Source organism: Pholcus phalangioides, unplaced genomic scaffold (genome assembly GCF_987345545.1).
Source record: "Pholcus phalangioides strain wild (caught in Gottingen) unplaced genomic scaffold, Ppha-v1.0 ptg000024l_1, whole genome shotgun sequence".
Lineage (NCBI taxonomy): Eukaryota > Metazoa > Arthropoda > Arachnida > Araneae > Pholcidae > Pholcus > Pholcus phalangioides.
In genome coordinates, this window is record NW_028301616.1 from 18200617 (window position 1) to 18226234 (window position 25618).

General features: G+C 33.6%; 1 protein-coding gene across 1 annotated transcript in view; it reads left to right on the top strand.

The window, feature by feature from the left end:
- Positions 1-25618, top strand: part of LOC149068889 (dynein axonemal heavy chain 3-like) — a 130300-nt gene that overhangs the window by 6086 nt on the left and 98596 nt on the right. The window contains exons 5-21 of the mRNA XM_089250328.1: positions 1944-2019; positions 2326-2445; positions 2839-2967; positions 3048-3243; positions 7431-7607; positions 8453-8589; positions 9204-9309; positions 10030-10208; positions 11900-11993; positions 13964-14054; positions 15975-16165; positions 19333-19419; positions 20226-20370; positions 21889-22100; positions 22833-22924; positions 23125-23239; positions 24405-24575. Coding sequence (XP_089106454.1) covers positions 1944-2019; positions 2326-2445; positions 2839-2967; positions 3048-3243; positions 7431-7607; positions 8453-8589; positions 9204-9309; positions 10030-10208; positions 11900-11993; positions 13964-14054; positions 15975-16165; positions 19333-19419; positions 20226-20370; positions 21889-22100; positions 22833-22924; positions 23125-23239; positions 24405-24575 — 2318 coding nt within the window. The remainder of the gene's footprint in view (positions 1-1943; positions 2020-2325; positions 2446-2838; positions 2968-3047; positions 3244-7430; positions 7608-8452; positions 8590-9203; positions 9310-10029; positions 10209-11899; positions 11994-13963; positions 14055-15974; positions 16166-19332; positions 19420-20225; positions 20371-21888; positions 22101-22832; positions 22925-23124; positions 23240-24404; positions 24576-25618) is intronic.

Below are 25618 nucleotides of genomic sequence, written 5' to 3' on the forward strand. Positions count from 1 at the left end.
TATTTTAATTTATTTTATCTTCCATAAGTTTTTCACAGTTGTGTTTTGAAGTTTGAAATCATAAAAAGAATGGTTATTGGTTACTAGCTGTTACCCACTGTGCTTCGCTTGTGTGGATTTTGTAATCTGAAAATAAAACTACTGGCCAAATTTCATGTTTATAGCTTCAGTGGTTCCAATTCAGGGATGGTTTCTTCATATAACATTTGAACTCCCTATGAATTTTAAAAATTCACTTTTTAGCAAGTCTCTGCATTATGAAATAAAACTACCTGCCAAGTTTTATATTTATAGCTTCAGTTTCAGCTCATCAATAATTCCTTCATATGACCTTTGAACCTCCGTAGGGGTTGAATTTTGAAAAATTCCTCCTTAGTGAGACTCTAGATTATGTGATAACACTACTGACCAAATTTCATATTTATAGCTTCAGTGTTTTTATCTTGGCGACGATAAATGAATCACTCAGTCAGGACGTATTATTTTACATACAGTGAAACCTGTGTATAATGATACTGTCTATAATGATAAACCTGTCTATAGCGGTATTTTCTTTGGTCCCAGCAGATCCTATTCAATAGGAAATAGCACAAATGCTCAAACTGTCTACAATGCTAACCTGTCTATAACAATATTTTTCTAGGTCCCTAGAGCATCGTTATAGACATGGGTTGTACTGTATATAGATTGGTTAAAGGTTATTTATTCCCTCGTACATCTCATGGTAGAAAATCTGTGGTGATCACCACAAGAGGTTTTTATGAGGAAGCTAGATGATCAAACCAACTCATGCAGCTATAGTTTTTATAGGAATTCAGTTTAGAAAGAAAATTTTTCATATTTTGTTACTCTTAGAGTGATGTCGCTTTTGAAATCCACCGTTCTATGCTATTCACGATCTGCAGAATCTGTAAAGTTTCTTAAGTTTTTATTGGGATTTTAAAGATGTATTTTGAATCATAATATGGATTTTTAGCTTATAGCCATGTTTAGCATAGGGATAAAAATCTTTGCTCATGGCCTCTTGATTGCAAAAAAAAGTTCTGAGAATGAAGGTGATTGTGTAAATTTCCTAATCAATTAATAATTTTGTTTAAAATAAATAAAAAATGAAAGGTACCATCCTTTGTCACTCAATTTTGATTTTATTTCATATGCTTTACTTTAACAGGCATAAGAAACCCCCTGATTTTTTGGTCTTAAAATTTGGAAAAAAGGTGGAAAGATATATCTATAATACTATCAATGTATAAGAAACTCCTCCTATTTTTGGGGCCCAATTCTCAGCTAAAGGGGGGTTCCTTATACACGTTAAAATACTATATACATACACTATATAAAATACACTATTCTGTGGTCAGATGGCAAAATATCACTTTTCCCAAAAATTGAGTTGTTTGCATTCTGGTGTCTTGTTCGTCCAAATTTTTTAAGGTGACAAAATTCCAATCATCTCTTTTGGTTTATTAGTAACCAATGGGAGAAAATTGCAATAAGTCAAAAAAACCACAGTATCACGTTTTTGCAAAATATTGTTTACAAATTTGCCCTCATGAAATTCTGAAAAAAGTGACTTATTACATTTCACCATCTGAGCACAGAATTAATCAATCAAAAAATATTTTAGAACCAGAGAATATTCTATAATGGAAAATTATCATTATAAGTTGATTATGCCAATTATCATTTTGTTTCATTGTTTTAGACAGTAAAAAATAAATTCTATAGCATAATATAATTATAATTTGTGTATATATATCCCCCCCCCCCATTATTTTAAATTTTAAAAGAAGAAAATATTCTCAATTATTCGTCAAGTTTTACATGCAGGAAAATATTCTTGCCTCACATCTCTAGCATGACAATGCCACAATCAATTTACTTATATATCTTTTAAAAAGTTTTATTCAGTGTACATTAGTTACAGAACATTATCTTTGTAGTTGATTATATTCTGCTTGATCCTGAAGAGAGAACTAGGTTGAAAATTCCTGAGACTCCCTTAAAGTGGAAAATAAAGTGAGATGACTTCTTTGCTTTTAATGTTAGTCTCATCATTATTTTTTCTTGAAAATTAAAACTATGTGGTGATGTCAAATCAATCTTCACACAATTAGGAGTTTCACAAAGTGATACACTGTGCTTCACAAAATCAACCAGCCATCAATCTTGACACTAAGAAATTAAAAAAATATTGTGACTGTAATAATTTGTTATTGTTTCTGCTGATACCCATGCTTTCAAGTAGTGTTTCTGTGCATTTATTTTTATACTCATACAGTTGTGTCTTATGATTGTAATTTTTTCTTGTTTAAATCTTTGAAGAATTATACGTTCACCTCTCCCATGGGCACAGAGTGTTAAAGAAGCAAAGGAATCGATGGAAAAATCTTTTTTTGCTTGCCGTCCTGCAATCTTTCAACTAGAACAGCTCTGGCAAAAGAAGTAAGTATTTCATTGTAGATATAGGTTTAATGTTACTGGTTGATTATTTTTCAAGGGGCTTTCTCGAAATTTAGGCTCCACAACTTTCATATGTTGTAACTTGTCGGATGGTCTAAATACCAAATATTTCAAAATGTATTTTCAAACTGATATAGTAGTCTTGATGTTATAGAAAAAACATGTTGTTAAATGTGACCTGACAACTTTGACAAAAATTTCTTTTGTGATTTGTTACTTTGAATATCTTTTTCAATTTTTAGTATACTCATTGACTATAGTTACGTATGTATCATTTATGTAAGTAAAGCATGTGAAAAAGCTTAAAAAAAGTTGAGTGTGTGTGTTCCTGTTTTCTTTTTTTTTTCTATTTACCTGATTGGTTTTTCTTTTCAGGTTTTTGGATTATGTTCCAGTTGACTTAAAAGATCTTTTAATTTCTGGTGATGCACCATTCAACCTTACTGATTTCCAAGCTACCATAAAAAAGAAGTGTATTAAGGCTAGAAAAGTTCTCTGTGAAGAGTAAGTAAAGACAAACTTTTTCTTCTCAATTTCAATAGGTACTTAATTTTTTTTAATACCTTGATTTCATGTTTCAATAGGTGGGTCCCATCATGTGCACAACTTCTCATCGACATGCGCAGTGATTGGGCGCCACTGGTGCCTCGCAAGAGAGGTGTTTCACTGAAAACAATTCGAAAATACTTTTCCACAGTTTCAGCGCTCATGTCTATTCAGCTGAGAAGATTCATTATGAAATCACTAGATCATGTTGTAGAATTTCTAAGTCAATACAAGGTAATTTACGTGCGTTTATATGTATATATATACTCCCTGTAAAAAAATAATGGGTCAAGAAGAAAACTTTGAATTTGAATTGAACTTGGCTTGTGTAATTGTTGTAACAAAATGGGTAAATGATCATTATCAGAATAAAACGATCATTTGTATTTTGTTCAGCTGCCTCTAGAGCAGAGAGGTAATATAATAGATAGGAGATATATACACTGCTGGCCACCCAAATTGCAACACCAAGAAAGACAAGAGATATTGCAACAATATTTATTTTGTAGATAACATGTTGACGAAGCATCAAATGATTAAATTTATAGACTTCTGTGAAGTGTGGTTCCTGCCAAAATCAGTAGCCAGAGTAGCCGCCATTGTTGGAGATCACCCCTGCCACACGCCTCGGCATTGATTCAAAGAGACTTTGGATGTGTTCTTGGGGTACAGCAGACCAAGCAGCTTCCACGAGTTGCCAAAGTTGATCTGGTGTGGCAGCTGGGGATGTAATCTGGGTCAATCGTTGAGCAACCATGGACCACATGTTTTCTATCGGCGAAAGATTCGGAGAGCGAGCTGGCCAGGGAAGCAATTCAATCTGGCGATTGACGAAGAACCTTTGGACAATGCGTGCCACGTGTGGTCGCGCATTATCCTGTTGAAATATGGCTGTGGGCAAGCCCTGAAGGTAAGGAAGGACAACTGGCTCCAACACCTCGGAGATGTAGCGCTGGCTTTTTAAAGTACCGGCAATGCGTACTAGAGGAGTGCGAGAGTGATATCCAATACCGCCCCATACCATAATACCTGGTGCAGGATCAGTGTGGCGGTGCATAACGCAGCTGTTCAGCATCCTCTCTCCACGGTGTCTCCAGACTCGAATCCGACCATCGTGGTGTTGCAGACAGAAGCGTGACTCGTCAGTAAAGACAATTTCATTCCATTGTGCCGTCCACATCCTTCTTTCATCGCACCATTGGCGGCGGAGACGTCTGTGGTTCTGCGTCAAGGGTAGACGAAGCAATGGACGTCTTGCTGACAGACCACTCTGCTGTAAACGGCGTCGAATGGTACACGCAGACACTGGATGATGCGGTACAGACTGAATGTGCTGTGCTATGGTTCGTGATGTGGCTGAGCAATCCGTCACTGCCATACGCACAATACGCCTGTCATCACGTGAAGTGGTGCACTGAGGTGGATGCGATCGAACACGTCGGTCCGTCGTACCCTCCTGCATCCAACGATCACATATCCGCATTGCAGTTGTTTGGTTTCGTCCAACACGACTACCGATTTCCCTGAAAGATAATCCACAATCTCGGTAGGCCACTATCCTTCCTCTGTCAAACTCGGATACTTGATCAAAAGATGATCGCTGTTTTCTACGAGGCATAATTGATCGTTTTTTTTGAAAAAACCACAAGAAAAACCCAATTGCCGTACTTCAAATCGTCGAAATCTCCAAGCCTTAAATAGCGCTTTGAAGTGGCGCCACAGGCGCGCGTGATGTGCGTCTGCGCTGAAATTCTAATCATTTGCATATCTCACCTCCGCTAATGCATGTTGTAAATTTCATATTATTTGCATGCTTCCTTCACGGTGTTGCATTTACGGTGGCCAGCAGTGTATATAATAATAAAAGAGAGGAGATATAAGAAACGATGCAGTTTGGCATTGATGGATACAGGTTCTGTATTGGTCCGAGTCAGATTTGTCAATGTTTGTTGCAACAGGGCCCATAGTTCCTGCAATTCTGCAGGTAGATGAAGTTGTCATCCCATTTGGTTCCATATCTGCTCAATTGGTGATAAGTCAGGTGAATAACCTTGCTAAGCAAAGGGTTTCAATTCGATGCAGACATTCTTGAGAAATTCTTAACATTTGTGAGCGAGAATTGCCATACTGAAATTACCTGTTGGAAGTTCTGCTATGAGAGGTAAAACATGTGGCTGCAAGATTTCCTGGACACATCATTGATTTTTACGCCAACTATGTAACACAACTAGAGGTGATCGTTTTTCATATGTGATGTCTCCCCAGACCATCACACCTGCTGTTATGACTTTCCAAATGATATCAGAATATTTTTACAAGAACATTTTATTTGGCAGCTTTGTCTGTGAATATGTGTATGTTTTTATGTTTCTTATTCCATAATTTTTTTCTAGATTTGTGACTTTCATCAATGGTTTCATATCATTTTTGTGAAAAATATGTGTATGTCACGTTCATAACAACTTATTTTCATTGATATTTCTGATTTTTTTAAATTAAATCAATTCACGCGCTTATTCAAAAAAAAAAATAGGAACTGCGCTTTGTGAGGAGGGAGTCTATGTCCATTTATACACATTTCTCCTTATCCATTGGAAAATCTGCTTTTAATTATTTTAGCACTATTTGTCATCTGACTTCTGGGGTGGCATTGTCAAACATGACCATCATTGGAGGCCAAAGAGAATCACAATTTATTAGCGAAAACAATACGATACCAATCCACAGCTATTCACGTTTGTCCCTCCTGATGCCACTGTAAATGAAGTCGATGATGTCAGACTGTCAATGGCACAAATTGAACTGGTGGCATAAGAACAAACCTATCTGAAAATTGGTTGGTAAGATACAAGGTTCCTTGATGAATTTGTGATTTGATGGCTAGGGCAGTCACATCGTTGGCACTGCTCAGACTTGCCTACAGGTGAAGCGAACCTCTCTACTGTTAAGTGACCTAAGGAGCCCAGAGCTGTTTGACATGCGTGTATGTGCCCTCATACATCCACTGCTCCCAGTTCTCCTAACAGCTCAGTTAGAATGGTCAATTTGAGAGCAAAACATCGATTTGTCCAACTTGATTGGCTCAATCCATGATGCAATCTTGTTCAAAGTCCTGCAGTTATGTAAGAAGTTCTTGAATACATCTTAAAAGTATCTTCAGCAATTAGCAATAGTATATCAAGCAAAAATAAAGGTACGATTCACATAAGCAGTCTCTGAGGCCATTTTGAAGAGCAATGGGAAAAACACTTTCACACCTTCTGGTGGCAGGAATATTAGCATAATTCTTTTGTGAAACTAATCATTTGCATAACTACATGCAATATTTTCGTAACAATTTGACTGTTCTTTCTTGGTGCATTATTATTATTTTGACTGGGAGTATATATGTGTATTGTTTTTGTTTTACTTCTCACATTCTGATATTTGATATTAAAAAAAATTAAGAATGTTGGTGATTATTTGCATTTGAAAAGCACTGCAAATATTGCTACTAAAATGCTGGTGTAATCAAATTGTATCAATAACATTAAACTATTTAATAATAGTTTAATATAATAACAAGTAGTTTAATTTAATAATAGTTTAATTTAATTATAGTTTAATTTAATTATAGTTTAATTTAATTATAGTTTAATTTAATTATAGTTTAATTTAATAATAGTTTAATATAATAACAAGTAGTTTAATTTAATAATAGTTTAATATAATAACAAGTAGTTTAATTTAATAATATTTTAATATAATAACAAGTAGTTTAATTTAATAATAGTTTAATATAACAGTAAAACCAAACCTCTCTCAACAGACACCCCCTCAGATGCGGTCACCCCTCTTTTATGGCCAAATAATAATTTCCTATTGTATAACAAAGGTATATACTTCAAACTCCTGATTAATGGTCACCCTTCTTTTACAGACTAATTTTTTTGTCCCATCAGTGTCTGCAAAAGAGAGGTTTTACTGTATATAATAACTGTTTTTGGATATTTTATATCTTAACAATAATTGAGAAAATTTTGAAATGTTGTACCACAGTAAGATAAATATAACTTCAAATCCAGAATGACTTCTCCCCCTTTTTTTATTTTGATGTCAAACTATATTAACCATACTTTTAAATGCATGTTTCTGTTAGACTTGAAAATCGTTCATACCATATAAAAGTTAGATTCTCATAAAGAATTTCAAACCACACAATATTGAATAGAGAGTGTGTTGGAGGTAAAGTTCACAGCTTCTGTTTCTATCAGATTGGGTTCAGGCTAACATTCTAATTAAGTGTTTGAAAAAAGTTTTAAATTTCTGCTTGTGAATCCTTTGGAAAATCTTGTATAAGGATTAACGCCATTGACTGATATGTTATTTTCACTATCATAAGGCATTGAATATTTTTACAATTGTTCCCATTCCTGTTTAAGGATGGAAATAACATGGATGGAAAGATTGATGCTGTTTTTGTCAACGTTCCATTTCTGCTCATCTGTGCTTCTATGAAAGATGACATCATGATTCTTGAGCCGCAATTAGAATCTTGGGAAGAAGCATTACTGGGAATAGTGGATAGCATTATAATTATGGGACAGGAAATACCACGAGTAAGTAAATTTCAATGATTCACATGATATTTACGGGTTTGAAAAGAAACATTTCTTTCACATTGTATTTGTTATTGACGACTCTTTTGTTATTATTCATTATTATTTTACAAAATCGCAAATGTACATTTAGAAAACTGTGTATGTAAGCCACTTTATGAGGTATGAAGTTAGAATTTAATGATTATGATATAAAAAAAGCCTGACTCAGTCTTGTATAGTAAGTCTTACTGCATCATGATGGACTCACATCGTGAGAACCTAGATTCCAACCCCACTAACGGCATTGTATTATTCTCTGAAGTTAGTTTATTGTGGTTTTCCAGCTTCAAGTCACAAGTGCAAGTGGTCTTCCATTTAAAAAAAAAAGTCGCTCCATATAGAGCAATCGAGCCTACAAAATTTAAAAAAAATTCATGAACGGACACAACACACACAACTTAACCTGAATGAAAGAATGCCAGAACTTTGCCACTGGACTTATCCCGTTGCCGAGATCTCTTCCAGCCCAGCTTCGTGGCAGAGTCTGGAGCAGCACAACTTAACCTGCCAAGCTGTCTGCCTCCTATGTTCAGTTTTTTTTTGTTGCTCCCAAAATGATGAACTGCTAAACATCAAACATGATATTGTTTGTATTTGCATTTTTAATTGTGGGTTGCTGTATTTTTGAAATATATGATATCCATATTTGTTATGGACATCTTTTTCTCAGCCACCTCGTTGGGCATTTTGCCTGTTGTGTCGTTGTATTTGTATCAACACTATTCTTCTAATATAAAAATTACCATTTTATGCAGTGAAAATCCTAGAGAGTCTAATTAATCTTACTAAAAATTCTTCACAAGGTTGAAAAAGTTATGTTCCCAGAAATGAAAAATGAACCAATATTTTTGAGCGCTGTAAACTGTATAGAGCTGGATGTATTGGAATACAAGAAAGAAATCAAGACCATTTTTCAAGCTAACTGTTGTGGACCAAAACAGTAAGTTAAGATTTGTAAACCATGTCTTTTCCCTGAATTGAATTTCTCTATAGAAATTTATAGATGTATCAAATATGAATGTGAACTGAAAAATTTTAAAAAATTGCAAAAAAACATTATTGGTAAACAAGCATTTTGCACTGCTACATGATTTTAAAAAAGAAAAAATCAAATATTTTGGCAGCAATAAGTTATTTCTTTTGGGTTTTTAACTTTCTTTATATGGTTATAATATTTTTTTCTCAACAAGGATCTTAACCCTTAGCAGTCCAAATGTTTTTTTTTAGTTTTTTTTTGGCACTTCGTTGGTGCAGTTCGTAGTTTATAGTGCCTCCCCCACAATGAGGAAGGTTCCTGAATGTTTTTCCATTTGCAGTTTTGGTATAGCCTATGAGTTGTGATAAAAAGCTTAACTCACAAGGGCCTTCATATCATTGTAAGGGGTTGTTTTAACAATGAAGTACCATTGCTTCCTGATATGTCGAGTCAACCTTAAGACTGCAAAATGTTAAGTGTAAGACAATGATGTTAAAAATAAAACTCGTATTGATTTTTTATGCAAATCCTTTTTTTTTGCTTTTCTTTTTTCGTTGATCTGTATATTTTTATTTTAGGTATTTGGAGATGTATTCAGAATTTTCCTATCTGTTAGATGGAACAGCAGCTGCTGATGTTGAAGTATTCTTGGAAGAGAACCCAGACGTTGAGTATTTTGAACAGGTATAGTAAGACTAGGAACAAAAATGCATGAAAAAATTTCACAGCATGCGTTAGAAGGGACTTTTAATTTGAATATAGGCTTGATGTTGGAAGAATTCTTAAAAAAAATTTAGAGAGCTACTTAAATGAATGTTTTTCAGGCAGAGGGGTAGTTATAATTTTAAACTTTTGGTCAATGTTTTCAATACCTTAAAAGTTGCTATCATCATAAGGTGAAATCGATCAGCTCAATCAAATACATTTTTTTTGGTACATACTTAAATCATAATAATGTCTTTTTTTTTAGATATATCTAATTGAAGATTTTTTTTATTGTATCAAAATAGAACTGTATCTAGAATTTTTGCCATCAAACATGATTTTGCCACCTACATAACTTCAAAATTTGATAATTTTCCAGCTGTGTGCTTTATTCTCATCTAAAACTTCTGCCTTGGGCAGTTGCACCCCCCCCCCCCCTCCAGTTCCAGCACTGTAAATGATTATAATTTTCATGCTAAATAGCACTGTTTTAGTTTTTAAGGGAAAAAAACTGATTCTGAATAAATCGATGAAAACATTTTATTTAAATTTATTTTGTTTTTAAAAATATTCTATCCAATCAGGCTTGCATATGAAGCAAGTATCCATTGTAAAGAAATTGAAAACATGTATTTTTTATCACAAAAAATTTTATCACACAAATTTGTATAAATGTATTTTTTCTTTTTTATATTTTAGAAAATTGTAGAAATAAGGCAAAGCAAGTTCTTGGTTGATAAGAAGAAAGATTCCGTGCAATTGAACTTGTTCAGTTTAAGTTGCATACAAATAAAAGAAGAGTTCTGCTCAAAAATTGAACGACTGTGCAGAAGAATAATAGATTCCCAGTCAGAAGAGAATTCACATCATATTCGTTGGTCTGTATATACTATGATTATCATACATTTATCATAGTGCATATGTGCAAGATCCATCCAAAAGCAATCCAAACTCTCAAAATAGCCTATTGAAAGATATACTACTGCTTTGTACTATTAAAAAAGGGGAGAAATAGTGTTCCCTTGTATACTTTTTATACTTCAAAAATTAAAAAAAAAACATTGAGTTGTTAATTCCTTTAAAATAGACACCTTGAAGAGGAAATATGAAAGTTTAGTGTGAGTAATTGAGAAGCCATCCATATACTTAGGTGAATGACAACCATATTTTTATGAAGTATTTATTAATGTATGTATGTATATATTTATTTATTTTCCCCTGATGTATTGCTATTGGGTTACTGCATTTAGGCTATGACAATCACATTTTTATGAGCTTTTTCCAATATTATTTCTTTTTTTTATATTGATTTTTCTTATCTTTTCTTATTTATTTTTTCACCTTTTGACTTTTTTACCTCAGCCACCATGTTGGGTAATTTGCCTGTTGTGGCTTCTGATTTTGTATTTGTATTCAAATTGATAGTTCAGAAGCAGTGTTCTGTTTTTTCATATCATTCTATGTTGTTTAGTTTTCAATTGGCAAGTATTTAAGTGAAGTATTGTTTTATCTATTTGACAGTTTTGCTGTGAAATCGAATGTAAGATTCTGAAAAAGAAATTTGTGTGCATCACATTTCAGAGCCACATAAAAAATTTTCCCATACCATAATCTCACCATGAGCAGCATCACTCGATATTCAGTGTCGCCTAGGTTCCTGTATTCTCTTCATGATTGATGCTATGACTGCTTTCAGCTTCGGATATCATGTGAATTCCTCATACATTTTACTCCATAATTTTCTTACATCATTTTCAATTTCTTTAAAGATCTTGCCAAATAAGGAGCAAAATTTCATTCATAATCATTGCTTTTCACACGTCTTCATTTTGTTTTGTAACAAAATCGTAAAATCAATAAAACACTGCTTCACTTAATTGCTTATAGACTGAAAACTAAACAGTGTAAAAAAACTGCAGCAAATGGCCTGTTACTTCTGAAAAATTCATCTAAATGGTGCTAGTAAGCAGACAAGCAAGAATGCATTCACTAATGAGCTATTTTTAAATTTCATTTTGTTTTTGGACACACCTTTGTCAACAGTATAAGGAAACATTTCAGAAAGAATGATGAAAACTTGAAAGCAAAATGTATAAATAAACACATATTGCTTTTAAATTTGAAAACATAAGATTACCATCTTGATTATGATGATGAAAAAACCTTGCGCTATATATATATAAATATGCCTCCTGATGTATGAGCAGAAGACTGTGGTGATACCATTGCAAATGGCTTGCATGTAGGTTGAAAAACAGCAGATGCTAGATGTATTTACTCCATCTCACCCAGAAACTCAAGTACACATAGTGCATAAGTGCCTTGAGAAATTCATTGAAAACTAATCAGAAAACTATACAAAACTTCTGCCTCCTGGGAAAGCATAACGTTTGAAAATTTAAGTTCTTCAAAAAGTATGGACCTAAAAATATTTTCCCTTAATTTTTACTTAGAAATGCAAAGAGAAAATTTTGAATAGTTACACCTTGTTCAACAGTGATTAAATTTATTATTTTTTTCAAATTATTTTTATATGTAATTGAAAGTCATGGTATTACTATTTTTTCAGGATACGTGAAGAGTTCTCGACTATGTCTTCAAAGTTAAGTAGCTCTGTTGAAACAACTCAAGATATTGTAGATATGATTGAATACTTGAAACAGGTATGTTCATCACATTAAAATTATTCCTGATTATCATAGCTTAGAGCAAAATCAAGTAGATTTTTTAATATTCTCGTACTGTAAACACAAGAAAAATCACATACATATTAGTACAGTCAAACTTCTGTTACAATGACAATAAGTTTTCAATTTCAACTGATTCCTATAAACATATTTTCAGAATTTCTTTGAAAAAAATTCAAATATTAAAATTAAATAATTTATATGTTATTTTATCAGTTTCTGTTGATTTAACTGCTTTCTAAAGGTTGGTAATTCAAAATTTCTCTGAAAGAAAATCTTTATGCCTCTTCCCCAAACCTTTTGTGCCCCCTAAAAAAAGGTTGATCCTGCTTATGCCCCTGATGGGAATCCATAACTGTTTAATCTATGTATTTGTCATAGCTTTGAATGACTCCTTTTGTTGAGGTGATTAGTAATGATTGTAGAATATGTTTTGGTGTCCACTGTGCAAGGAGTACATCAGGGGGTCTTATCTTACTTGTAGTTTTCATCACCAATGCAATTTCCAAAAATAGTGTTTGTTCTGAATTTCTGTAATGAAAACCATTTCTTGGTATGGTGCAGGCTTTTTCTTTTATATGGTACATTATAATCATACAGTAACTTCATAGTAGTACAGTATCTTCTGATGCACAATGAAACCACCTTGTTTTTATTCCCCTCCAAATGGGCTGGGACCTGTTTTATGGCCGAAAAATAATTTTATTTGGAGTTATGGTCACCCTTAGACACAGTCACAGATACTATTTTCATTATTCATTCATTGGATTAGAAGTCCCTTTATGGACGTAATTGGTTTGGTCCCATGAATTTTCTGTAGAAATGCCATTGTATATAGCTTCAGAAATTGATTTTTATCTCTGGCTAATTCAAAGCTACAGCCTGTTCAATAACTTTTTTTTCCTACTTCCAGGGATTTTGATGAATTTTTAATTTTAAAAAACTGCATGTTCCTATTTTTATTACGCCCATTTCTTTTAAAGGTTTCAATTAGAACCTTTTTTAATGGTCACCTTCTCTTTTACATTGAATTTTTTTTCTTACTGGTATCTGCATAAAAGCACTTTCACTGTATTTCAACTATATATCGAAACCTGGAACTTTCTTTAGCTGCCATGGGTTACTCTGCCAAAATTTCCATTTCCCGGGTCCCTGACTATACGTTTATCTAAACCAGACTTTCCTAAACTTTTTTTTCTATTGCCCTTTTGTTCAGAAACTTTTTTGTTCTTATTCCCCCCCCCCCCCAATTTCAGTCAACCTATAGAATCCTATGTTATACCCATAAAGGTCATTCAAGTATTATGTCAGCATCGATGGGAGGGGGGGGGGTGTTCCGATTTGCTGACTTTTGATAACAATGGGGGGAAGGGGGGTTTGGATGATGCTTACGTCATCAACCACCCTTTATGAAGATATGGAATATTCTTAATCGCATCTTATTGTGCGCCAAAAACGGAAAAAAACTTTTGGATAATTATTGGGCACCTGAACTAACATTCTACCTATTGATAAGTCCCCTACAGAGCCACTTTAATGATCTCCAAATGTTTCACGGATCCTTCAAGGGATCTCAAAATGTTTCCAGGCTGCTTAAGTGCTTTGGAACTGTGCCACGCATCGCTCAAGTGATCTGTAATTATGCCACAGCTCACTTAAGTAATCTGGGAATGTTCCACGGGTAACTTGAGTGATGTAGAACCGCACTGGGGACCGCTTAAGTGCTCTAAAACTGTGCCACACGTCACTCAAGGATCTCTAAATGTGCCACGGATCATTTAAGTGTTCTGTAACTGTGTTGCAGGTTACTTAGGTGATCTTTGAATATGAGAGTGATCTTTAAGGCCTACTTCAGTAATGTCTCTCAGCATTAAGAATACACAATTGTCATGGTCGTAATATCAAATAAAAAATCAAAATAGGAAATAATTGATTTTTTTTTCCAGTGTTCACAAGTGAGAATTTTCGAATTATGTGAGGAGTTAAGAAAAGCTGCTAAAAGAATTTTATTCCTAATGAGTCACACTCAGTTGAACTGTGAGTAAAATTTAAACTTTTTAGTAAAAATTAAAACCTCAAATTTCTTGAGGTTCACATTGTGATATACATATACAAGGTAAAGTTTACTTAACATGCCGAACAAAAGGGGGGTGATTGAAAGACAAGTTCAAGTGGGACATAAAACACATAACAACTTTTTCCTATATCTTTCTATTTTTGAATTCAATTCGAAAATAAAATATATATTCTCGGTGGATAGAAAGAAAATATATCACCTCTGAAAAAGTCTTAAATTTTTTAAGTTCCTGAAAGATGTATGCAAACTAAGCACATGTTAAGAAAAAGTCAAAAAAATGTTTAAGTTAACACCATTTCCATCAGGATGTCTGGATTTGATGGCAAGCTGCAAGTGCTGAGAGATTAGCAATGTGGAAAATAAAATTATTGTCAAAATTTATAACCACCAGTTTTGAATGTCTATTTTGACAAGTGCTGATTTTAGTGATGATGGATAGCAAACAAATCTCTTGAACTAAAACACTGATATGGTTTTATTGTGGGCTCTTTTGAATAGACAAGCTTTTGGTTGATTTGACCAGCTGTAGCTGGAAGGATGTTTTCAAAATTGACAGTTACAGATTTTGACAAGAATTCAATTTTGCACCTTTCCAATCTTTCAGGGCTTGTAGCTCACCATTAAATCCAGATATTCTTATGAAAATGATGTAACCTTGTGAGATTTTTTCTATTCTTTTCAAATATATGCTTAGTTTACATGTAGGTCTTTCAGGAACTTCACAAAAATTGAGATTTTCAGATTTGAAGCATTTTTCTTCTATTTACCCTAACTTGAAAATGGAAAGAGATAGGACAAAAAGTTGCTAACATGTGTATTTTCCACTTGAGCTTGTTTATCACAGATTTTTGTTTCGCAGATTAGATGAAATTCACACTGTGTATATATATATATATATCCACATGGTAAAATAAAATTATATATATATATCCACCTGGTAAAATAAAATTATATATATATATATCCACATGGTAAAATAAAATATATTTTTTTTTTTTTTTTGTTTTGTTTTACCAAACAATAATTTAAGAGGCTTCTCAAATACAACTACAGATACAAATAAGAAGCCACAACAGGCAAAATGCCTAACAAGGTGGCTGATATATGTTATAAAGTTTTTTTTATCCTCTCAATGACATTGATGAGATATCTTACCACTTTCAAAGCATTTTATTTTAGCATTGACAATCCAAATATTTTGTATAGCTGATTTCTCTATGGAACAACTCACCCTATACCCCCTCTCTTCATACCTGCTGAAAACCCCAAAGAAGCCAACTTCATTAAAAGATGTAGTGTTTTACTGGGGGTTCAGTGATTTCTATCACAATTTTAATACAAATTATTTTTTTAAAAATGACTTTTCATTATAAACTCCATTTTCAAGCACTAATATATTTGAAATATTTAAAGTCAATTATTACTGTAATTTATTCTAGTCACATTTCATTGGCTGTGGCCAATCAATTGAATTTGGCAATTTACTTTAGAATATTCAGCAGTGAGCAAAAATATATAATATTTCCTTCTTGGGGGAAGAGGTGGATATTCATACTAATTCAAAGTTTGCTTTATCATTCCCAAACTTATTATATTGTTTCTTATACGGCATTCTTGTGCTCCCATAACTGTGATGCCTTTTTTTAAGCAATTGTTATTATGCCTTTTCAATTGAATGTTCTCCAAGCTTTTCCACTTGTCTAAAATGCACCTGAAATTAATTGTTTAAAAAACAAAGATTGATGAAAAATGAATGTTCAAGTATTATCGTGTTTTACAGTTTTTGATTTCATCAGACATTTGATTCGTCATCAAACGTCATAGATATAATAAATTGAACAAATCATTGTTAAATTGAATGTTTTGTTTTCTTTGCTCAGCTGAAGATATCATGATCAATGCCAGAATATTCACTTGGCCAAAGGATGTCCAGGTGTTGTTTGAAGTAAGCTTCTCCAAGTTTAGTGCTCAACAAAATCAAGCTGAAGCAAAACTAACAGAGAGGTTGAATGAATTTAAATCAAATCTTGAAATGTATGAAGAAAAGATAGAAGACTTCAAGAAGAAAGAGGTATACTGCATTTATGATTTTGTTATGCCTTCCTTTTTTTGTTTGTGTACGTGTGACTTTATATACACTAACAATAATATATGGCTTTTCCCAGCTTTTCTCCATATACTGGGAGCATTAAAAATGTGACAAACCATTGTAAAGTGATGAACATGTTTGAAAAACATTGTTTCAGAATCACAATAACCAAGGTAAACATTACAATAAATGAGCCACACACATTTGGTACAAAAGTCCCACTTGCTACAAAATGAGCATAACTACCCAAAACTTCTTTAGTAAGCAGATATATATGTTACGGTAAATGTGATAAATCTGATTATTGTGCGTAATTGCTGGTTAACATGCACAATAACCTACAGAAACGGTCAGTTATTATGCATAATAATCTATAAAAAAGCCTGTTATTATGTATAATAACCAATTCATCCCATTTAACTTTATCTGTATGCTGGAGGTAAAGGGCACTATATACATTTTCATCAATATCAGGATAACAATTATTAATTCACAGTACTTTCGTTACATCACATATAGGACTTTTAAAAATTAAGTCATTGAAACCAGACTCACAGAAAATAAGAGGAATGTTGTTCACTGCAATATGCAGTCAGCCATTTCTAAGCATGACTGGTCTGAAAAATAAAGTAGCCACTTTTTTTCTTTTTTGAAAAAAATTTACATCATATCAACATATTTAATTTTCATTCCTGTATGAATATTGAGGCTATTGAAACACGCAATTCTAATTTTTTTAAAAAAGAAGAAACTTCCAGTATCAACCAAGTTTGACTTCCAGCCAGCTCTCCATAAAAAATTAGACCCACAAGCCTACGTACTGGTTCACACCTCTACACAAGCTTGATGGAATCTAAACTCACAGTTGCTATGAATATTAATGCAGTTCTTGCTTCTGCTTTAGTTGTCTTTGGATAGCTAAAAATGTCACTTTGTTGCTATTGTAAGTGTGAATAAAAGTTTTTGTTCATTTTTCCTAGAACACAGCTCCAGAGCAGAGAAAATTCCAGGGGTGGGAACTCTGCGCCAATTGCGCCGCACTGCGCCAAAATTAACATCTTGCGTCATCCTGCTCCAATAGTATAATTTCGTATTTTTCTGCGCCAAATAGCGAATTTTGCTTCAGTATGCCCAAAATTTCGGAAAGGACGCCAAAAATTTTTTGTTCCTGCTTGCTGCGAAACGATTCTTTCCGAGAAGAGAGTGTTTTATTCCACTGTACTTGAACTATCGCCTTATTTAAACTATTGGCCCCTGCATCGGGCTTTCCAACGCGAAATCCCGATATTATCAGTGATCGTGCAACTGAAGATGGTTTGCAATGGTCTTTCAGCTTTAAAGCGCAAATGTGAGTCAGTTTCCGTTTTCAAAAAAAAAAGTCGCCACTGAAAGCAGCAGAAATTAGTGTAGTCAATTGTCATTGCGTCAAATCCCGAAGTTTCGTGAAAAAAATTTTCATTCCAATCATTCGAAGAGTAAAAAGCACATGTCCGCCAATTGCTAATTCAGAAACTTTGCTGAATAATAAGCGTTAAATCGCCAATGTTGCCGTATAACGAGTGTTAAATCGCCAATGTTGTCTAATAACGAGTATTGAATCGCCAATATTGCCAAATAACGAGTATCAGATCGCTAATCTCGCCAAATAATGATTGCTAAATCGCCAAACATCGTGTAGATTCTTCCGAAATTCCCTCCCATTTTGCAACAATTTCTTTCGGAGTATAAAAAAATTGAAAACTTATATAGAAAATTTTTAGCCCATTTGAAGGGCAGCTGTTCCAGATAGCAAATAGTGCCCTTGGTAAGCAAAAATCATCTTTACTAGACTGGTGCGAAAAATTTTATGACAGCCGCTCTTTCAAACAAGGTATCAAAAACCTGAAACAACAAAAAAACAAGCTGATGAAAAGATGTTAGATAAAAAAAAAATGCAGTAGTTTTATTTTGAAAAGGGGTGGAGGGTTAACGAAAATATTGTTAATTTCGCTGCTCCAATTTATAAATATCTGCTCCGAATCCTCAATTTGCTGCTCCAAAACTGCTCAGAATCCTGAATTTTGCTGCTCCAAAGCTGCTCCGAAATGGACTTTATCACTTCCCACCCCTGAAATTCTTCTCATGACACTGGTTATGTAAACCTGCATTCCTTCACTAAATTCAGAATTGTTCCTATAGAGAGGTGCAAATGCACAATCTTGTCACAATTGCTCTCTCATTTCTGTTACTTTCATTCTTCACATCGTTTATGAGCATAATTCCTACTGTTCTCGAATGTGCTCATAATCAAAAATGCTTGTATATCAAATCAAATTTCTCCGTAAGAAATAATGAAAACTCTAATGATTCATTCTAAACCTGTTTCCCTTAGGCCAGCCATGATTCTTTTCAAAGATATAGTAGAGGTTGATTTATTTTAAATCATTGTATTTTTACTTATTTTATATTGAATTCTCATGTTTCCAGAATGATATAGAAGAACAAGGTGGGGGGGGGGGTTCACTTTGAAATTCCCACTTAAGTTGACACCTAAAAATAGAGCAAGACAGTCTTTCGTGGGCTTGCAGTATGAATGCCTCGTCACTTTCATAGTCAGTAATGCCGTAACTAATGGGTCCAAATCTAACAAGAGGGCCTTTAAACTATTAAAAAGTTGCTTATATAAAAGTTATACATGCAACATATTTTTCTATTTAGTTATTTCATTAAAATGATAAAGAAAGGACTCCAAGAATGCTTAATCATTGTCCTTAACAAAATTCATGTCCCCCAACTCATTTAGATGTCTTTGTCCATAGTAAGAGAAGGCAAATTTCAGCTTTTTAGTTGTGATCATGTGACGCTTGACAGACAATGTAGATACACAAAGCCTCATATAGACTTGTGCTCATCTAGGAGTCTTTGGTATGCCTACTACTCGTATTACAAGAAGTATCTTGTTTATCAAGTCAAGATCTGTTGAGAAATTCTGAAATTTTTTTTGATCTTGCAAGACATTGCTCATTAAGCGAGTCAAAATTTTTACAAATTTTTGTTTGTCTTGCAAAACACTTGAAAACCAAAGTTCTATTGTATATGAAAATCAAATGTGTTTTTATCTTCTTTGCATCTTGCATGTTTTAAATAATTTTTTCATGAATTAATTGCAGATTATGACCATGGATGAAGTTAAAGAAAATGTTGATGTATTGGACTTGGTGCATAATGGACTTATGTTTGCAAAGGAAGAAATATTGGTACTGGTGTTATATTTTCAGACTTTCTTATGAATACATTCAAATTATACTAAATTTTTCATTTGTTGTTAGCAGATGGAATTAAAAAGTCTGGTGTGAACATGTGTGCATTTTAATTTGAGTTATTTCAAACCATCCATGTAAGGCTCTCTGCATTCACTTAAAAATGGTTCTCTAGTCATCAGGTGAACATTTAGTTTTCTCAAACAATATTGCCAAAAACAGGCATACTATCATAATCCTCCCGGTCCTTACACAGCAAATCTTCAAAATCTAGAACTGCAACCTAAATTACAACATTTTCTTAAGTTAAACATTGATCTTGGTCAACTTATCGTTACACTGTCAAACTTGGTTAATTTTAAGTCTATTGAAAAGGCATCAGATCTGCTTTCCATTTGTATATTTCAGAATTTATGCTCTCTCAGATGTTTTCCATAAACGAAAATGCAATAAAATCATTCCAGATTGTTAAATGAACCTTGCGTTGAATAATGGAAGTCATATCAGCTTTTCAGGCATGGATCCAGGCTGATTTTGCTGGAGAAGAAAGTGGCATTGAATCATGTCACTGACTGACCATGCATTGTGCAATTTACAGTTAACAATGTGATTCCTGTTTTCTATCGTGATCATTTTTTTATCTGAATCCATACAGAAAGTGGTTAATGTTTGATTGATTATTATTTGTTCTGTTTAGAGAAAACTTATGTATCAAATTTTCCATGGCACAATGACATAAAATATGCCATGTGTTTTCATGCGTAAAATATCTTTAATTTGTGGAAACTTTCCAATAATTTCAGAATATCAATGATGAAGAGTATTTATTGGGATGGGAAAAATCAGCATTTCCCAAGATACCTATTCTTATGCATCAAGTGGAACCATATGATAAATTATGGCGCACATGTTTAAATTTCTTGGATAAATATGAAATCTGGTTTAATGGTGAGTATGTTTATCTGTTCTTATTAATTGCTGTCGAGAATCAGGTATTTTAGTATGCTCATGTTGTACTGTGTATGTATGTGTATTACTGTGTTTGAAAACTTGGTGTTTATGTAGATTTATCAATCAAACAGATATTTTCTGGTTATTATGTCAAGGGGAACTCGGAAAGAAGAGTCATCCAAAGGGTGAGTCGCTGCCAAGACTCGAACCCAGGCCCCTCTTGCTGGCATGAGATAAGGAAGGCAGGGTTGAGTCTCCAGTGGTGTAGATGGTAGCATGCTTGCCTGGTTTGCAAGAAGGTCTGGGTTTGAATCCCAGCAGAGACCAGATGACTTTTTCTTTCCGAGTTCACCTTGGCATAATACTCGGAAAGTATCTGTTTCATTGATTTATTGGGCTGAGAAAAAATTTGTCTATCTCTCTCTGTACATATACATTTAATTTTTTAAGTATGAAATATCCTTCTCTTAATGCAGGTTTTTTGGTAATATTAGTTTAATGAAAAAGTAGTTGAATCAAAAAGCTCAACAGCAGATGAAAATAGTGTAATATTCATGGAATGCATATCAGTGAGAAAATTAATTAAATCATACTTACAGATTTGGTATCTGTGATGCCTTTCTTCACCACAGTTAAATCCTGGTTCAATGCCACAATTCCCCAAAATTGTGTGGCTATTAATGAGTTTGGCATTGCATTAAATCACGGTTGAACCTATAAAATTTGTTCGTATGACATTTCTGATGCTAAAGGATGCCGGCATTAAAAGTGGGGTGGAGGGGGTCACTATAATGAATTTTGACTGTACCTCAACACATTGCTCCATTACTCCTGTTACTTATTACGACATTTCACCATAGTTATGCTGCATAGTGAGAAACTTTCTTGTTCTCACAGCACTCATTATATGAGAATTATAGTTTGCATGCCTTATGTGTACAATATTAAAGAAAATTATCACGCCTGCTAACACACAGTTGTTTACACATTTATGTAATACAGAGGTCTTCAACCTTTTTCCAGTTGCAGGCATTGCCTATACCATCATCGTAAAAGCACTCTTATGGCAAGTTTAACATAGAAATGCATGAAATGACGATGATTTCAATCCTTGAATGCAATTTCCCCAAGGTGTTTAATTGTAATGTTTAATTGTAAGTGCTTGTGAGCACAAAATCTGACGCAACCATCGAGCAGTCCCAGTACTTCAGGGAGCACCATGATGCCTGCGAGAAACGGGTTGAAAATGCCTGTGTAATATATATTCCATAGTGTAACACTTATGTATACATAAAATTATAAAGCAAAAGTTTTATCTGTGTGTAAGTACACACTGTATTTCTAAATAACTTAATTTTGTGGAAATACTAATCAGTATAATGATAGTTAGCAACTGAAATAATAATCAATTTTGTCTTTCATGTAACATCTGTGATTTACAAAAACTTGAGTTGATTGATTTTCTTGGGATTTGTAAGTACTATTTCAAAGCGCATTTATTCTTATTGCATTAAGGCCCATTCAAAGGACTCAAAGGAGAAGAAATTAGAGATGAAGTAGAGGACATGTGGAGAACACTCTTTAGGCTTCTGAAGACTTTTGTAGGTCAACCAGCTCCTAGAAAAGTGGCACAAAATCTTAAAGATAGAATTGAAACTTTCAAGACTTATGTGCCTGTTCTCACAGCTATATCAAATCCAGGAATTAGACCAAGGCATTGGGAAAAAGTAACAACTATAATTATAATTTCATATATATATTTTTATTCTAGTGAAATAGCTGTGATTATTACCTGAAACAGCAGTGGCACACTTGATGAGAGATTCAGTATTTTTATTTTATTTCAATAGAGATATGCATCTGTTCACTGCAAATTTGCTATAATGGCCCTCAAATAGTGTAATACAGTTACCAATTGTTATATCACTCATGCTGGAAGACAAAAAAAATGAGATATGTTGTTAGCATAATATAACATAACTTCATAAAAGTTCTGATGTTAGTCACGTTTTTGATAGCGCTTCTAATAAAAAGCGAGAAATATCTGAAAAAAAAATGTGTGTTATAACAATGCTTTATTTAGTGAAGGGCTACTGCAACGATACAAATGCTATTTCTGTTAAATTCTTCCATGGAAAAAGTTTTGAAGATCACATATACGTCAATATTTTGTGTATATTTATCTATTATATATCTCTTCAATAAATGTTCATATAATTACTGAATTTCCTGTGACAGAGCGGTAAATGAATGATACTTGCTATTTATCAACATGAATGTTTTCAGTTTCTCTACATAAATTGTATTATTACAATAGGTTGAAATTGTGTCCATTAAGGTTTTTTTATGCAGATATACACATATATATGTGATTCTTTATATGACATTGTAACATTTGCACAAGTATGTGTTGTTTATAATTACCTTTTTTTTTTACCTTCTACCTCTTTTGCTGGCAGGCTAGTGAAATAGTTGGCTTTACCATCTCTCCAGCTCCCACAGCAAGTTTACATGAAATGATCAACCTAGGTCTTGATAAATATGAGGAGAAGTAAGTAATTGATGTGTTGATAAGAAATCACAAATAAAATGTACATATGAAATGTTTTAACTCTCATAACACCAATTTAAAATTTTCATGAAAGTCACTGTATTGATTATAACAGGCTTTTTTTTCACCCTATATCACATGTGGTTCAAATTTTTGATTTTGTGAATTACTTGTAATGAGATTGGATTTTGTAATTTTAGACTGGAAGAGTTAGGTGCTTCTGCTAGCAAGGAATATGCTTTGGAGAAAGCCATGGGAAAAATGAAAGAGGAATGGAAAGATGTGCTATTTGAATTTGTACCTTACAGAGAAACTGTAAGTTGGGAAAATTTCTAGTCATATTTTTTCCTCTTTAGCTGTGAATGTCTGAACTGATTATTTTTATGTGTGCTTCCCATTTCTTTTCCATCCCTTCATTCAGCCAGAGTTTCCCAGTTTACAGGGATCCCAGCAAATTGGAAAGTCAAGGAAAACGTAAAATATTTGGAAAAAGTTAGAAAAATATACAAATATTCGTGAAAAAATTCTCTGAAAGAAAAAAAAAACTCGAAAAGCATTAGGAAGGTTAAGAGTTTTAGAAATATATTTCTCTCTGGGAATTTTAATCAGAGAAGGTAGAGAAATAATCAAGCATATTTTGCTAAGAACCCTGTCATAGCTTCCTAATTGGTAGTTAAAGCTTTTGACAGCTTAAAAAAAAGCATAAATTTTTATTATAGATGCCCATCATTTACTATTTCACTTAGCAAAGCTAACCTGTACTAAATGAATGAATACCAGGACTCTGCCACTGGGCTCATCCCGTTGCCAAGATCTCTTCCAGTCCAGATTCATGGCAGAGTCTGGAACAAAGTGTGTGTGTGTGCGCGCGCTTAACAGTCTGAGTGTGTGTCTGGTGTTGTGTCTGAGTTTTTCATTGCTACCGTCTATATTTCAAAGTGTGAGTGAAGTGTAATCATTGAATATTTTTACCGTTGTAGGCCTGTTGCTCTGTGTGGCTAGACTTTTTTAACTGGGAGATTAGCTCGCATTCATGCCTTGAAGATGGGAGCCACAGAAAACCAACTTCATCTGACCACCACTATGGTGCCGGTGGGGTTCAAACCTGGGTCCTCGTGAAATGTGTGTGTGTAGTGTATTTTAAAATAACAGTTGAAGAATGAGTATTTTTCATTGCAGTCAATTTTTTATTGTTTACTACTTTTCAAACCAATTTGTGGATTTTGTTATTCTGGGCTCTTGAGTCAGCTAACTGTGTGGGTAATCAGAAGTCTACTGTGTTTTTCTCTTATTGCAGAGGCTTGCCCATCTGAATTCACCATTCAAAGAATTTTCATTGTTGTTTTATTGGTATCAATTTTAAAATAATTAAACTCTACTATGTATTCTTTTTTACTTTTCCAGTGAACTCACTCAATACATAGTGAATTTTTTTTTTCCTTCATTAGTGAATTTCTTTCCCTCACCTTCATGTATATAGGGTGTTCCAATTCTTACTGCCATTGATGATATTCAAACTCTCCTTGACGATCACATAATGAAAGTGCAGACAATGAGGGGATCACCATTCATAAAACCATTTGAAGTGGACATGAAACACTGGGAAGAGAACCTTCTGCTCATTCAAGATGTATTAGACGAATGGCTCAAAGTATGTACAATTTCGATACAGGGTACCAATATAAGTGTTTTTCTAACTCAAAGAAGTTGTTTTATTTTCCCCATTCTACTGTATTACTCTAGTTACTTGCAACCGGCAAGTCGACATAAGTGTTGTGGTCGTGTGTAAATGACAAGATTCGGGCAATTTAATTTAAATGGCTTTTACGAAGATACACCTTTTTTTTGACAAAAATTAGAGTATCCAATCAACAAGCAGGCACAGATCATAAAATGCTTATGTTAAAAAGCCTAACTTTCTACAGTGCATATATAATATGCAGTTCCACATAAAGTTCTTAAACAGTAAAAAATTGCACAAGAGGATTTAGTGGCTCGAAAATGTGAAAATGGTTTTTCCCTTCCTTTAACAAAATTGAAACATTCTGGAATTAGTTTAAATATCTAGACTATGAATGCAGAATTATTACAATTATATAAAATTTTCATGTGCGTATGGACCACACTTAATTTTATCCAAATTTGTTTCTCCAAATGCTATTTACTTAAAACCATAAACTCTGTTAATCCTACCATGTCAATTCAGAGGTCGACGACCAAATTTATCTGGCAACTTTCCACTTTGGCTCTTACCAAATTGACTCTGATGTATGGTGATACTACTCTACCAAAAATAACTAAGTTTCAGAGATGGTATTTTTTCCACCCGAAATATACTGAGAATTTAATTTTCTGGATGTTATTCCGAAACTGATATTTGGAAAGAAAAGTGGTTTGTCTTCTCCTCCGGCCGGGAATCAAACCTGGGTCCCCTTGCATACCAGACAAGTGAGCTAACCAATACACCAGAGACGCAATTTTTAATTCCTTATAACACGCATTAGTAGCGTGAAGTGTTAAGTGGAGACATAGCAGCCTCTCTTAACTACAGTTTTCAACTACAATTTTCATCCCAGTTGTCATTTTTGTATTCAGAGATGGTATGGCTACTAATGCATGTTATAAGAAATTGAAAAGTGTGTCTCTGGTGCAGGGTTTAAGCTGGATAAAAAATTCCTTTCGCAAAAAAGCGAA